At 36.6% G+C, this 15,950-nt stretch overlaps 1 protein-coding gene across 3 annotated transcripts in view; it reads left to right on the forward strand.

Moving 5' to 3' along the window:
• Nucleotides 1-15,950, forward strand: part of HMCN1 (hemicentin 1) — a 467,939-nt gene that overhangs the window by 355,505 nt on the left and 96,484 nt on the right. For all 3 annotated transcript variants that reach the window (XM_087858481.1, XM_045811326.2, XM_087858478.1), the window contains exons 56-63: nucleotides 4,104-4,291; nucleotides 6,826-6,922; nucleotides 12,771-12,932; nucleotides 13,877-13,990; nucleotides 14,108-14,310; nucleotides 14,608-14,689; nucleotides 14,791-14,922; nucleotides 15,454-15,603. In XM_087858481.1, coding sequence (XP_087714607.1) covers nucleotides 4,104-4,291; nucleotides 6,826-6,922; nucleotides 12,771-12,932; nucleotides 13,877-13,990; nucleotides 14,108-14,310; nucleotides 14,608-14,689; nucleotides 14,791-14,922; nucleotides 15,454-15,603 — 1,128 coding nt within the window. The remainder of the gene's footprint in view (nucleotides 1-4,103; nucleotides 4,292-6,825; nucleotides 6,923-12,770; nucleotides 12,933-13,876; nucleotides 13,991-14,107; nucleotides 14,311-14,607; nucleotides 14,690-14,790; nucleotides 14,923-15,453; nucleotides 15,604-15,950) is intronic.

The raw sequence follows: 15,950 nt of genomic DNA on the forward strand, positions 1-15,950 counted from the left end.
ATTAATTATCTTATGCAAACTGAGAACACATTAGTTAGGACTCTTGAAATATCAGATAACAAATGGCTTAAACTAAAAAAAAAAAAGAATCCATTGACTCATGAACCCAAAGAGTCCCAGAGTAGAGCTGGCTACAGTCATACCTGACTTCTGTGGCTCAAAAGAGGTCAAGCAGACTTAACCTTCCTCTTTCTCTTGTTTTTTCTCTGTTATTAGCATCACTGTCAGGTGGGGGATCCCCTTGAATGATAAGTTGGCCCTCAGAGCCTCTAGTCTTATAGCCTTCTAATTTCATATCCAAATGAAAGATTTTCTTAGTATTTACAACTGAAGCCCTAGAATTAGATTTTCATGGCTTTAATTGGCCAAGCATGAATCACAGCTCTATCCCTGAACCAATTATAGAAGCTAAGTGGCCTGTTTAAGGCCTAGTTTCTGTGCCTACGCTTAGACCACATTGTTCTCCATCTGAATGCATGGACTAAGAGTAGAAGAAGTATTGTACCTTGAAGGGGAAAGAGAGGTGATGTTGCTAAGAGCTGAAACAAATAGTTGCCTCCATTAGAAGAGATTGCTCTAGAGAAGTAGCAGTGGGAATGTATAAGAAGCAGTCAGTATGAAAAAGTTCCCAGAGGAAGTTATGAAGTAATATGAAATATTAGGCGCTTGTCTCAGAGCATGAGATGATGCTGAGATTTTTATTCTGAGTGATTAAGAAAATGGTGGCAAGAATAATAAAAATAGAAGACCTAGGAAAACATTATTTGGGAAAAAGGAAGTCAGTTTTGTTCTGGGACATGTTGAATTCAGCATGTAATAATAATATTGAAGGGGCCATTGAAAATAAGGAACTTCAACACAGGAGAGGGGCTGAGCTAAGAATGTAGATTTGAGAGTTATCCACAAATAGGTGGTATTCAAAGGCGTGAGATTTCTAACAGCAAGGATTATAGATAAAGTAGAAGATCAACAAAAGTTCATGGTGGGATTGTTAACAAGAAGGTGAAAGGAAAAGGAAAACAGAGTTAGAAGAGAAACAATCTGAGAAGTTCATGAAAAGCAGTAAACTACATACTATTGTATGTCTCAGAATCCAAAGCACAGAAAAGGCTATCAGGAAGTGAATCCAGTATTGGATGCTAAAGCAAATTTAAGAAAAGAAAAACTAAAAAAGTCCATTTGGCTTTAAAACTGAGAAATCATTGATAAAATTCGAAAGATCAATTTAGGTAATATGGTGTGGTACCAAGCCACAGGACAAAAGGATAAATCTTGAACAACTAATCAGAAAGAAAAGAAAACAAATATAGAGTACCTTTAAGACATTTTGCCGAGGACTGAAGAGATGGAGCAGAGTTTTAAGATAGCTTGTTTGAGGAAACATATTTAAGAAGGATTTTAGCTTGCTTACAGACCAAAGAAAATGATCCAACAGAAAGGGACAAATTAAATTTTCAAAGGGGGGGGGTGGTGCAGGAATTCATGGATCAAGGTCCTAGAACAGGTGAAAAATGCAATCAAGGAACCAAGAGGGGTTAATTAGCCTTTCGTGGTAATAAATTGCCACTCATTAAAATGATTAGGAGGGAAATGTGGAAATGCATATCAAATGTATCTAGTCCTTTTCATTAACTATGAGAGCAAGACAAACAGTGGTAGGGGTGGTTGGGCCTGTGGAAAACAGAAAAGTTTAGGGATTACCACCATGGAGGATGTGATAGACAGTCAGCTGGTGATGTTGGAGTCGTTTGGCTCAGTTATTCCTTTCTGAAGCCACCTTTCCTTCTACAGCATTCCCAGTAACCAGGAGGCAGAGGTAGAAAAATTAGTGTGCTCCATCTGGGTGGAGTGGGGTTGTGCCACAAGGTAACCAGATATATATTGTGGAAGTGCTGGAAGGTGAAAGACTATAGAATGTGCAGCAAGACAGAGCATCACCGAAATGACCCCTGTGAGGTCTGAGCAAGGCAAGAGGAAAAATGATGGAAGGAGGCTGATGGGCTGATTTTAAGTGGGGAAGGTGTAGAAGGGCTAGCGTTTTCAGTGCAAACAAAGAGCGGCTTATGAAGGAAACCTGAAAAGAGGTAGAAGAAAGAAAACAGTAGAGTTCAAAAAATTATATATTTGACAGATGTCTATTGATTACTAAATGATGTGCCAGGAACCTGTGCTAGGCACTGAGGATACAGCAGTGAATACAGGAGACATCAGTCCTTCTTCAGGGAGCTTATAACTTACAGAAGAAAGAAGTATTAATGTTGAATGGTCCAAGGTATAGCTGTCTAGGGCTGACTGACATGGAGTAGAGGTGAAACTGTATTAGAGTGGGATCGGTCATCAACATAGATTTTAAAGTCTGTAAGACAGTGGTAAGGAAAAGAAAAAGGGAAGAGAAGACGATTAATTAAAATTAGTGCTAACATCACCAAGAACAGTGTAGTATCCTAGACCACCTGACTAAATTTGACTTAAGTTTGGAAAGAGTTTAGGACAGAGTAGAAGGATCTGGTAAAGAAGCAAGATAATATGGTTTGGGAAGGACTGGAAGTAAATTAAATTGAAATGGAATTTAGGGATTGGGTAGATGTTCATCCCTTCAGGCTATTTTAACTAAGAGGAAGTTGGAAAGCATGTTGGAGATGAGTTTAGCGAGGTGGAACAAAACAAGAAAAATGAACTGGACCCAAAAATCTGTCTACATTAGGGATGTTTCACAACGTTTGATGCTCACCTCCTACGTGCTACTCCACGGTTCTCTACTGAGAATAATTCTGAGTGGTGTAAGCTAGCTGAGGAGGCATGGCTGCTGGAGGGTGGGTCAGACCAAAGAGTTCTGGTGGAGGCCTCTACAGGTCAGACCTTGGACCTGTAGACCACCTCCTGGTCCCTTCTCATGGTTCAGCTCCAGGGAGACGTTGAGGAAAACATTGAATCTTTATGTCCCAACAACTCATTTGATTAGTTTTCATGGTATTGAGGTTAGTGATAGGCTCATTTAATCTGAAATGTAAGTTTATTATTTACTAATCTGCACTTCAAGTTATATTTTATGTTACCTAGAGTATAGTAAAAATCATATAACTTTGAATGTGAAAATTTGCATCCAAAATAACATTGAAATTCTACTATGTACCTTGTAGACTTGATTATTTTCTTTACAGACTTCCAGTTTAGTTTTTGAAAGACCCAAATACCACAGGACTGCATTTACATTAAATATATAGTCTTTGCTGATTGCTAAAGATATGGTGCATTTTAAGAGAGTGAAACAGAATAGCTAAGCTTTCCAAATAAAATAAAATGATTATTCACTTTGAAAATGAATTTCTACATTTATAACAGCAGCCAACACATGTTTCTAGTTTATGTAGCATTTCCATTTTTAAAAATTTTATGGGTAATATGTGATTTTTTTCAAAACTGACTAGTCTAACATAAGGTAAATATGTTCCTAGATTCTATGGTATCATTTTAAATGAAACTGAGTATATGTAGGAAAATTCAAGATGTGACTCCTCAAACTTTAGTGTACATAAGGATCACCTGTTAAAACACAAATTTCTTGGGCCCTTTGAAAGATGCCCATTGAAGAGATCTGAGTGGGCCCCAAAATTTGCGTCTCTAACCAAGCTCCCAGGTGACAATGATACCACTGTCTGGAGAAACACATTTAAGTAGCCCAGACAATTCCCTTGTAAATGAGAACAAATCTGTACATTCCAAATACACTTACAGGTATAATTTATCTGGCTTCTCAGGATAACCAAATAACTTAATTATTCATTCATGCAGATGCTACTTACATGTATGCTTAAAAACCCAGAAGGCATAGTTCAAGGCATGAGAGAGAAGCAAGGTCAGACAAATTGGGGAAGGTTTGGGACTGTGGTAGGGGTGAGTCCAGGATAGGTAAACCAAATTCACACAATTTTTATCACCACCCTAATTTATTAGTGTAAAATGTTATTCAACAATCTTGGTTTCTTCTTCAGCTTTGCTCTTCTGTTATCATCCCATGCTTTTTAAAGCTGTCAGAAAACTTAAGAATAATTGAGAAAGACCTTATTTCCTGTCATTATCTTTTTGTTGCAATCATCTATTAGTGCCACCAGTTATTAAGGGAGCGAATAGTGATCTCCCTGAAGAGGTCACCGTGCTGGTGAATAAAAGCACACTGATGGAGTGTTTATCCAGTGGCAGTCCAGCACCAAGGAATTCCTGGCAAAAGGATGGACAGCCTTTGCTAGAAGATGGGCATCATAAGTTTCTATCTAATGGAAGAATTCTGCAGGTAAAAGTAAAAAATCTTACTTTAAAATAGCTATTTGACCTTGTATTTCCTAAGTCTTTTTTACTTTTAAAAGTAATTTTTAGGGTGCCTAGGTGGCTCAGTTAAATGTCTGCCTTTGGATCAGGTCATGATCCCAGGGTCCTGGGATTGAGTCCCACGTTGGGCTCCCTGCTCAGCAGGGAGCCTGCTTCTCCGTCTGCCTCTGCCTCTTCGACCTGCTTGATCTCTCTCTCTCTCTCTCTCAAATAGATAAATAAATAAATCTTTAAAAAATAAAATTTAAAAAATATAAAAGTAATTTTTATTGGTCTATGAATATTATATTTGTAAAAATAACCATGAGAAGAATATAAAATAAAATTCTTTATTCTATTCCCCCTATCAGAGGTGACCACTGGTTTTTTTTTTTTTTTTTAGTTTTTATTTAAATTCCAGTTATTTAACAGACAGTGTTATATTAGTTTTGGGTGTACAATATAGTGATTCAACACTTCCATACATCACCCAGTCCTCATCACAAGTGCACCCCTTAATCCCCATCATCGGTTTCACCCATCCCCCCACTGCCCTTCCTTCTGGTAATCATCAGTTTGTTCTCTATAGTTAAGAGTCTGTTTCTTGGTTTGCCTCTTTTTTTCCCTATGATCATTTGTTTTGTTTCTTAAATTCACATATGAGTGAAATCATATGGTATTTGTCTTTCAGAGGTGACCACTACTAACACTTTTGTGTTAATTCTTACAAAAATTGTACATGCAAGACATGCACAGTCCTAAATTTGCTACAATATGTCCTTTGTGATAAAAGCCACATTATAATTAGTATAATCCTTTCCACTGTGTATTTCTGATGGTAAAATCCTAAGTGGTATTGGGTTCCCTGTAGATTAAAACTTCCCCTGTATTAGTAAAGATTTGATAATAAATAATGGAAACCACATAAATATCCTGAATTGTTGCTCACTAATGACCATGTTTATATTTTTCTTTTTAAGTGTCTTAAAAGAAAGTTATGTATTTATAGAAATAACTCCAACTCTTTTGTTAGGATACAATTTAATAAATTATTTTTGACCACGTAAGAGATATTCTATGAATCCAAGAATCTAAGCATAACAAATGTATCCAACACAGGACATACCTTATGGAGTTCTTGTCTTTAAAAAAAAAACAAAAAAACTGCACACACACAAGAACCAGATTCAGTGCCTGTAAATAACCTTAAATTCTCAAAGTATCTTCTAAACGTTGTGACTGTATCTATTTGATGTCATACAAACTCTAACAAAATATTTAAATGTTTCTATGTCTCAGGCCAAAAGATATATAGATGGATAGAAATTTCTGCCTAATAAATATAAGTGCAATTATTAGCTAATTATTGCTGTATAAAACAAACTACTCCAAAACAATAACTTAAAACAATAAACATTTTTTTAGTTCAGAAGTCTTCTAGCTGGCTGGGTAATTCTTCTGGTCTCAAGTGTCTGGATGCTCTGAATTGAGTAAGTGGTCTGCTGGACTTGGCTGGGCTCTTGGCACATATCCAGGGCCTCTGTTGTAATAACTGAGCTGATTCTGACTCGCCATGATTCTCTTACCCTCCAGCAGGCTAGTCCTGGCTTTCTCGCATGGTGGTAGCGGAGTTCAGAAAGAGTGAGGAAAGGCACTAGACCTCTTCAGGCCTAGGTTTGAAATGGTACTTTGTCACTTTTCACCACATTGTGTTGGTCAGAGCCATTCACAAGGCCAGCATAAATTCTGCATCTTACTCTACCTCTTAATGTGAGGAGCTTCAAGTCATATTGCCAGATAGGGAAGAGAAAGAATAATTGGGGAAATTTTTGTAGTCAGCATATAACAAGTATGTTTAAAATTGCCTTTTTTGATTGGAAATCTTTTTTATAATAATTTTTTATTATGTTATGTTAGTCACCATACAGTATATCCTTAGCTTTTGATGTAATGTTCCAGGATTCATTATTTGCGTATAACACCCAGTGCACCATGCAATATGTGCCCGCCTTAATACCCATCACCAGCTTATCCTATTCCCCCAGCCCCCTCCCCTCTGAAGCCCTCAGTTTGTTTCCCAGAGTCCACAATCTCTCATGGTTCATTCCCCCTTCTGTTTACCCCCCCCTTCATTCTTCCCTTCCTTCTCCTACTGATCTTCCTATTTCTTATGTTCCATAAATGAGTGAAACCATATGATAATTGTCTTTAAGAAGATGTGGTCCATATATACAATGGAATATTACTCAGCCATCAGAAAGAACGATTACACAACATTTGCAGCAACATGGACGGGACTGGAGATCATGCTAAGTGATTGGAAATCTTTACAAATAAATATTTAATTGACCTGACTAATAAAAGCTATCATCAGACTATTATATACAAAAATTTCTTTGTTTTGTGTTCATCTGATATTAACCAGAAAGAATATGTGCTGTTTATTCTGAAATGTAATGATGATTATGAAAAGCTCTTTATTAAAAATTTCAGCTGGAATTTCTTCATTTTTTCCCTTAGATTCTAAACACTCAAATAACAGATATCGGCAGGTATGCGTGTATTGCTGAGAACACAGCTGGAAGTGCCAAAAAATATTTTAACCTCAACGTTCATGGTAAGAGCTCAGTTCCAATAACATTTCTTAAAGTATGCTTGAAAAAGCAGGAAAACTGTGTTTTAGATTATGTAGACTTATTTTGTATTTTTAACTTGAACAATGTGTGGAGCCTGCATTTTTTTAACCTCCTGTCTTTCTTCCCATCACATAGTAGGATTGTAAAGTACAAATCTTCTAGGAAGCCTGTTTTTTACATTATTTCAGTTCCTCGGGAGAAAGTAGTTACTCCTACATATTTGAAAAGGAAAAAAAAATCCAAAATTTCAATCCCCAAAATTATATGTTCATATAAACTTAGAACCAAATATAGCTCTTTTACTCATAAAAACTTACCCAGTAATCCTAATTGGAACCGTTTTCTGTCCTCAAAGGTAGAATTCATGTTGAGTTACATTCTCCAGTACCATTAGGTATATTCCCTGGAGAAGAAAAAGTCATTTTTGGAGTTTAATAATTCCTAAAAACCATTACTACACCTAATTCATTCATCAAACTAAGTTCTTGATAGATGCTAGACACTGCATGGATACTCATTTTTCTGCTAAAATGCTGTTGAGATAGAAAAAAAAGCCATTGGATGTCTACCACAAATGATTAATTTCAGTTTTGGGACACATATCTGTTTTGAGAATATTAAATTTGGAAATGGTGAACAATCATTATAAAATATTTCCTTTACATGTGGGATACACATACAAAATTCTAGCTCATTTTGGAAATAGCTGAAATTTGACATTTCATGAAAATTTTCTCCCTTCAAAAGACTTCTGTTTAGCATCATAAATATCCTTTTTTGGTGTGATATGTAGGGAGTATTGGTGTCCAGCAATGCTTGGTGTTTGTGGAACAGACATTTGAAACATCTTTATCTTTGTATTCCCAGTGCTTAGCACAATGAGTAACATGTGATAGTAAAAGAAATTTTTGCCTTTTTGATGTTTTGCTTTTGTTTTTGATGTTGTTTTAAGACCTCAGTCTTAATATAATAGAGTATTATATTAATTGCATTCCTTAGTTCATGTGTCACTATCATCATTGGCCTGAACAAGACCCATCTTTACTTTTATTTATTAAAATATTCATTCATGTAGTCATTCATTTTATGCCCATTCCTTGTTCTCTCCTTTCATAGGAAACCATTCAAATGGTATAATATCTTTGAGTTTTTTTAATGAGTAAGTCTGGCCAAAACAGAAACAGTGTTTTATGAATTCTCAGGAAGAAATAAACAAGTATGATGATTGTGAGAGCACACATTCTAATCTGTAAAGTGCAGTAGAATAAATGTTGAAAATAAAAGTGTTATTTTTTCTGATTTCCCAAGGCAGACTTAATTTTTCCTCCACTATGTGATCAAAAGCCCCAATTATAGCAAGTCCACAAGTTGCCTAATATGTATTAGTTATCTTTATATGTCTCTATGTTCACCCCCATCCTGTAACTTTATTATAGATGTTGTAGGGAAATGGTCATTTCTTACAGATCTTGGTCTCCCTGGACCCATCTATAGTCATGGTAGTTGCTAAATAAATATTTGGTGTTTTTTCATATCAGTTGTCTCTTCCTAATGTACAGCAAAAACACCTCCACCTCTCAAGGTAGAGGCAGCAGCCACTCGAGTTTACCCTTAAGGACTGGAGTTCAGGATGGTGTTTCCTCATTCACAGGTTGATGATACCTTGATCTCCCAGTTGTGGTCAGGAACCCATACCTACATATTAGAAAATTCATTTTGGGGAGAAATGATTTAAATTGTTTTCACTTAAAACCATACTGTTTGTTGTCTCCCACTACAACAGAGCTTGCTTCTTTTGGACTCTGACCTTCAGTCAGCCGGCCCATGGGTTTTCAGCTCTCTTGTCTTCACTCTCCTTCACATCCGGCTTAACTTCTCATGGAACAACATTTCAATCACCTCTCTTAGTCTTCTTATTGCTCTTGCTCAGTAAAAGCTCAACTCTGCATCTAACAACACAACATATTGTCCACTTGATACCTACTAGGTATCAAGTTTTTATGTATGCTATTTCACTTAATTAACTCAATAACCCCAGGTGGTTGGTACCACCTGATACCATTTTTACAGATGAAAAGACTAAAGCCTAGTGAGATTAAGTTGCATGCCCAAAGTTACAGATCTCACAAATACAGTACCAGGATTATAATTTAGGAAGTCTGATTCAAGAGATTTTAAACTTAGCTGTTTTACAGTATTGCTTCTCACTAAATTCCATATCTGACCATACCTGCACCTAGGTGGCTAACCATGGCTGGGGGAACTCATGGAGTCAGGAACATCAGTGTTATTATAAATTCGTAGGTACCATCTTGAACTGGGTCCTCCATACTGCCTGGGGCTCCTCCTTTTTTCTCTGTTCCCTAGTGACTCTCTCACGCCTTCATCTCTCTCCTCAGATGTCAGATGACCCTTGGCTTAGTGGGCTTAGGCTATCATAACAAAATGCCAGAGAGTGCATGACTTAAGCAACATAAATGTATTTTTCACTGTCCAGAGGCTGAAAAGTCCAAAATCAAGGTTCCAGCAGGGTCTGGTTTCTAGTGAAGGCTCTGCTGGCTTGTATTCCAGCTACTTTGTCCTCATAAGGCCTTTTTACTGAGCATGCATGGCCAGAAAAGCAAGGAAGCTCTCTGGTGTCTCTTCTTATAAGGACAGTGATCCTATAAGATCAGGGCCCTACCCTTACAACCTCATTTAGCCGTAATGACTCCCTTAAGGGTGCCATCTCCAAATATAGCCACAGTGGGGGCCAGGGCTTCAGTATCGGTACTGGGGGGAACAAGGAGGGATATGTAAACATTCAGTCCATAACACCCCCCCTCACCTTTCAGTAAATGCCCTCACTTCCTATTTTACAGGGAAAGGGAAGGCATATCCCAGAAACCACCTCAAATTCCTACCATCAAATCAAGCATACTAGCAGCATCTGTTACTGCCATTTCTTCCTTCCCATTGTTACAGCAGAAGATGGAAGCATTCCTCTACCTTCCAAATGCCAGTAGTTTGACTGTAGATCCCTGCTCACTGCCTCCTCAAAAATGTCTTATAATCTCCTCTCTTCCTTTTGAATATGAAATTCTCACTCTTTATTGCTTCCTTCCCAATGGCACTTAAGTTTGTATTTTCCCTTTTTAAACAACAACCAAAAAAAGTCTTCCTAAGACCTGAATTTTCCCTTTAGCTACCTCCCTCACTTTTTCTTCAATTTCAAAGCAAACGTCTCTAATAACTGTATATGTTTAATGTCTGATTTCTCCCACTCACTCCTGCCGCCACTGTGTTCCAAATTTCACTTCCACAACACCAATGAGACTGCTCATTGAATTCACCAAATGGCCTCTTTATGAAGTCCAAGAGGCACTTTCTAGGCTTTATCTTTCTTAACTTCTGTGCATTTGACATCTTGGCCATGATGATTTTCAAAAATTCTTTTCCTTTGGCTTTTGTGACACCTACACCCCTTATTTATATCTTGCCTTCCCAGTCTGTCATTCCTGGTTGACTTTGCTGATTCCTCCTTCTCTACTTGACTATTACACTTTAGTTTTTCAAGCTCTGGACTTTGTTCTGATCACATCCAAGGTGATCTTATGCATTTCCAAATTTCAGATACTATCTATATACAAATAGTTTCAAAGTTTTTATTTTTAACCGGGGCCCCCTCAAGATCTCCAGACCCTTCTATCCAAATATCTACTTCTTGCTGACACAAATGTCTAGCAGTCACTCTAAGACAATGTGTATATAACTGAGTTCATTATCTTTTCCCAAAAATGTCTTTCTCCTCTAACAATCTCTGTCTCAGTAAAAGGAATCACCATCTACTGTTGTTCAAGTCAGAAAAATGAATGTCATCCCTGATTCCTTCTCCTCTTCCTTAAGTTTCGTCCCCAAAACATCAAGTCCTAAAGATTCTATCTACAAAATGTCTGGGATCCATTCACTTTTCTTGATTCTTTTTGATACCATCCCAGGCATAGCTACCACAATCTGTTACACAGATTACAGCAGTAGTCTCCCTGGACCTTCTGAATCCCTTCTAGCCTTCTAATTAGTTCTCTCCCCTGTAGCCAGATTGATATCTCTTAAATTAATTTTTGATTAAACCACGCTTCAGCTTCCCATTCCTGAGGCCATATTTCAACATTCTTAATGAATGGGTCCCAGAGACCTTATAAGATCTTACCTTTGCTTGGTCCTTTAATTCTCTGTCCATCTCTCCTAACCTTGTTCTTCAAACTCTGGTCATGCAAGCCTTCTAGCTGCTGGGTTCTTTTCTCCATTTGGGCCTTTGTATATATTATGCCTTCTTTCTGGGAAGTACACCCATTTTCTGTCTTTCACTTAACTTATTCCTGGTCATATTTCAGTATCTTCTTCAACATCACTTCCTCCTCCTGATTCCGAAATTAGGTGGGTTCCCTGTTGTCACCCTACTCTTCTGTTTAACACTCATCATACTTGTAATTACTAGGCAGTATATAACAGCAGCTAAGAATAAGGGCTCTAGAGCCAGACAACAATCTTTGGGTCTCTTCTTTCAGTAACTGCTTGTGAAACCTTAGGCAAGATGCCAACTTTTCTGTCTCAGCATCCTCATCTCTAATATGAGGATAAGAACTGTATTTAACACATGAGGTTGTATGAGGATTCAATAGTATATGTGAAGTGTTTGTGCGATAGTATATGCAAAGTGTTCAGAACACTGCCTGGCACAACATATCCATTCAAAAAAATGTTAACTGTTATTTTTAGTTCAATGTCTGTCATTACTGTCAAACTATTATCTCTATGTCTATTACATTTTCACACTGTATCAGCACTTAGCACAATGTCTAGAATACAATAAATAATAAATATTCGATAAATGAATGAATAAATACTAAAATTAATTAGTGGGTGAAAAACAACCATGTGATAGTAAAAGAAATTTTGCCTTTTTGAAGTTTTACTTTTGTTTTTGATGTTTTAAGACCTCAGTCTTAATATAAAAGAGTGTTATATTAATTGCATTTCTTAGTTCATGTGTCACTATCATCATTGGCCTGAACAAGATCCATCTTTACTTTTATTTTTTAAAATATTCATTCATGTATTCATTCATTTTTATGCCAATTCCTTGCTCCTGTTTCCCCCCTCCTTTCATAGGAAACCATTCAAATGTGTATGATATTATACCTTCTATGTCTGTGTGTTCTTTTAAAACTCTATTGTTTCATATGCATGTTTTAATATGTATAAATGACATTGCATTGTTAATTTCATTCTTTTTTACTCCACCTTTTTGCCATACTGCTTTTGCTTCTGGAATTCTTTTTTGTTTCAAGAATAAACCATAGCATTGTTTATTTCTTAAATTTTCTGCTCATCTTGAATGTCATTTATTTACATTGTCAAAATAACCTGTATAATTTGTTGATAGATTAAATTTCTACTCTACTGTTGCTATAAGCAGTAAGATAAAACTATAAATAATGATGTAATATTAAATACAAGAATATTCAAATGTACCAAATAAAAAGTGCTATTAGGTCTTTCTTTATACATTGACAAAACCATCTTAAGAATTGCCAGCTACATTTTACAAATAAAATGCACAATAATTCTTTCTTTGAAAAGTCTAGTATTCTCTTTCAAGTCGGAAAACAAAACTGATGGAAATGAGTTTGATGAAGGCATTAAGGAATTCTAAGAGAAACAGCTAAATAATTAGCTATCATTAACTCATTGCTTTAGCAGACTATAGTGGTCGGGTTTATATTAACAAATTGGAATATGTATTACAGATAATATCAGATTTCACTTTGAATATATTTACTATTATAGTTCCTCCAAGTGTCATTGGTCCTAACCCTGAAAATCTCACTGTTGTGGTGAACAATTTCATCTCTTTGACCTGTGAGGTCTCTGGTTTTCCACCTCCGGATCTCAGCTGGTTCAAGAATGAACAGCCTATCAAGCTAAATACAAATGCTCTTATTGTGCCTGGTAAGGAACTTATTACTCTTAAATGGTGGGCAAAACTTTCTCACTTTTCTCAATACAAATGGCATCAACTTAACTCTCTTTCAAAACTTTTGTCTTGTTCCTTTTATTTGTTCACATTAAATGCCTCTCTTTATCCATTTGGGGCCATTAGGATAAGATTGTATAGATTTATTTCAGTGGGAATATACAGTAACAAGGTCTACTTTCAAGAAATTATGACATTTAGGAACAAACTTCTTAGTAATTCCTTGGGCGTGATAGACTAACAAACAGTGCTTTCACTGAATAAAATCACTGGTTGTTTTTAATTCATCCTAAAGCTCCTTGAGGATAGATAAATAGACCGACAGACAATCACTTCTACACTGCGGGATATTTAAACCCAGAAAATACTTGTTAACATATTTTGACTGTAGTACAGTTACTGTTTGCTCACTAGAACCTGTATCAAACAATTCTACTATTTATGTTTGGTTACTGGGGAGAAAAATTTTATGAATTTATTTCTTTATAAGGAAGTAGAATAAATACTGAGATCAAAGGAAAAGGAAGGATCAAAGACATGCAATTTAAATCAGTTCTTTCATTTTGAATGGGAAATTTTACTGTAAGAGAAAGGATACATTTTGCTGTTTATCTTATTGATAAAACAGTTATTAAAACAACCTCTAGGGGGCGCCTGGGTGGCACAGCGGTTATGCGTCTGCCTTCAGCTCAGGGCGTGATCCCGGCGTTCTGGGATCGAGCCCCACATCAGGCTCCTCCGCTATGAGCCTGCTTCTTCCTCTCCCACTCCCCCTGCTTGTGTTCCCTCTCTCACTGGCTGTCTCTATCTCTGTCGAATAAATAAATAAAATCTTTAAAAAAAAAAAATAAAATAAAATAAATAAAAAAATAAAACAACCTGTATGCCGCTCTTCAATTTGCATTGTATTTGCCCACAGGTGGTCGAACTCTGCAAATTATCCGGGCAAAGGTATCTGATGGTGGTGAATACACTTGTATAGCTATCAACCAAGCTGGTGAAAGCAAGAAAAAAGTTTTCCTGACTGTTTATGGTTTGTCTTAACTCTCCTCATAAAATTCTTTCATTTTTAAACTGGTATTAGATACTTTCTATCTGAGCATCTTAATGAAAAAAAAAAAATCCTTCTGTTCTTGTTTCTCACCCTCAGTGCCCCCAAGCATTAAAGATCATGGCAGTGAATCTCTTTCTGTAGTTAATGTAAGAGAGGGGACCTCAGTGTCCTTGGAGTGTGAGTCAAATGCTGTCCCCCCTCCAGTCATCACCTGGTATAAGAATGGGCAGATGATAACAGAGTCTACTCACTTGGAGATTTTAGCAGATGGACAAACGCTGCACATCAAGAAAGCGGAGGTGCATCTTTTATTCTTGTTTGTGTGTCATGACTCGGTGGTGGGATTATGGAAGAAAGAACTGGTAGTTGCATGTTCCCTTTACTACAGCGAAGAACGAGTTTTATTTAAAAACAGCATCATCAATGCTATTGACCTTAGTTTCATTTTTGTATTAATAAAAAAGCAGGATTGTAGGAGGCAATTAGAATGGGGCATTGGAGCATAAAGATGACTGATGATTTAATCTACACTGGAACAGTGTGATTGGTCATCTGTAACTTAATGGAGCACATACAATAGTATCTTTTTCTTTTAGGTATCTGACACAGGCCAGTATGTATGTAGAGCTATAAATGTAGCAGGACGGGATGATAAAAATTTCCACCTCAATGTATATGGTGAGCATCTGCCTCTAATACAACTCTTTTTTCCCCCAGATATGCAAATGAAAGTGTCCTGAATTAGCTTAAAGAGGACACGTGATTTTGTCTTTTCACAGTGCCACCCAGTATCGAAGGGACTGAAAATGAAGTGGTTGTTGAGACAATCAGCAATCCTGTGACCTTAACGTGTGATGCCACTGGAATCCCACCTCCCACAATCGCATGGTTAAAGAACCACAAGCCCATAGGTAATATGGTTGTGCAGTTTTCATTTTTGTTTTCTTTTGCTTTTAATTCACTAGATTAATAAACAAGCACATTTCAGTATTATGCTTATAGCTGTGTTTAATCCAAAAAGCCTAATGTACTGAAATATAAACTTACAGAATAGACATATAAAATGGTTATTCATTACGTAGAGATTTTTCTTATTTCCTTTTTCAAAGAAGGCTCTCATTTACAATGAAAGTACAAAGGAAGAACTTTTAAGAAACATATTTATTTCATAAAATAAGATATATTGGGACACCTAGGTGTCTCAGTCGGTTGAGTGGCTGACTCTTGATTTCAGTTCAGGTCGTGATCTCGGGGTCCTGGGGTTAAGCCCCGTGCAGAGCTCCACGCTCAGCTCTTCCTCTTCCTCTGCCCCTCCCCCCACTTGCGGGCTCTCTCTGTCAAATAAATAAATCTTTAAAAAAATAATATATATTATGGTGAATTGTGGAGTTGTTAAACATAAAAGTTTTTTATATTTTGTTTTGCTTTATTTTCACTTCTAGAAAACTCTGACTCACTTGAAGTACATATTTTGTCTGGAGGTAGCAAACTCCAAATTGCTCGGTCTCAGCATTCAGATAGTGGAAACTATACATGCATTGCATCAAATACAGAGGGAAAAGCACAGAAAAATTACATTCTTTCAATTCAAGGTAAGTGGGATATGGGGTGCACCTGGCTGGCTAAGCCAGTAGAGCATGTGACTCTTGATCTTGGGGTCATGAGTTCAACCCCACATTGGGTGTAGAGCTTATAAGCTTAAATTTTTTTTTTAAAAAAACCCAACAAGGTATGTGGGGTACACTCTGATCCACCTTCAGTTTCTTTATTATATTTTCTCTATAGTACAAAATAAGGCTACATCTAAAGAGATCATTTATAATTGATTCAGAATACCTTTGTTTCATATTTTTTGATATATTATTTTTTTCCAGTTTTGTTGAGATATAAACACTGTCTAAGTTTAGGGTATAGAGCCTAATGACGTGACTTACAAAAT

Source organism: Ursus americanus, chromosome 2 (assembly GCF_024610735.1).
Source record: "Ursus americanus isolate L20-20 chromosome 2, mUrsAme1.1.p, whole genome shotgun sequence".
Taxonomy (NCBI): Eukaryota; Metazoa; Chordata; class Mammalia; order Carnivora; family Ursidae; genus Ursus; species Ursus americanus.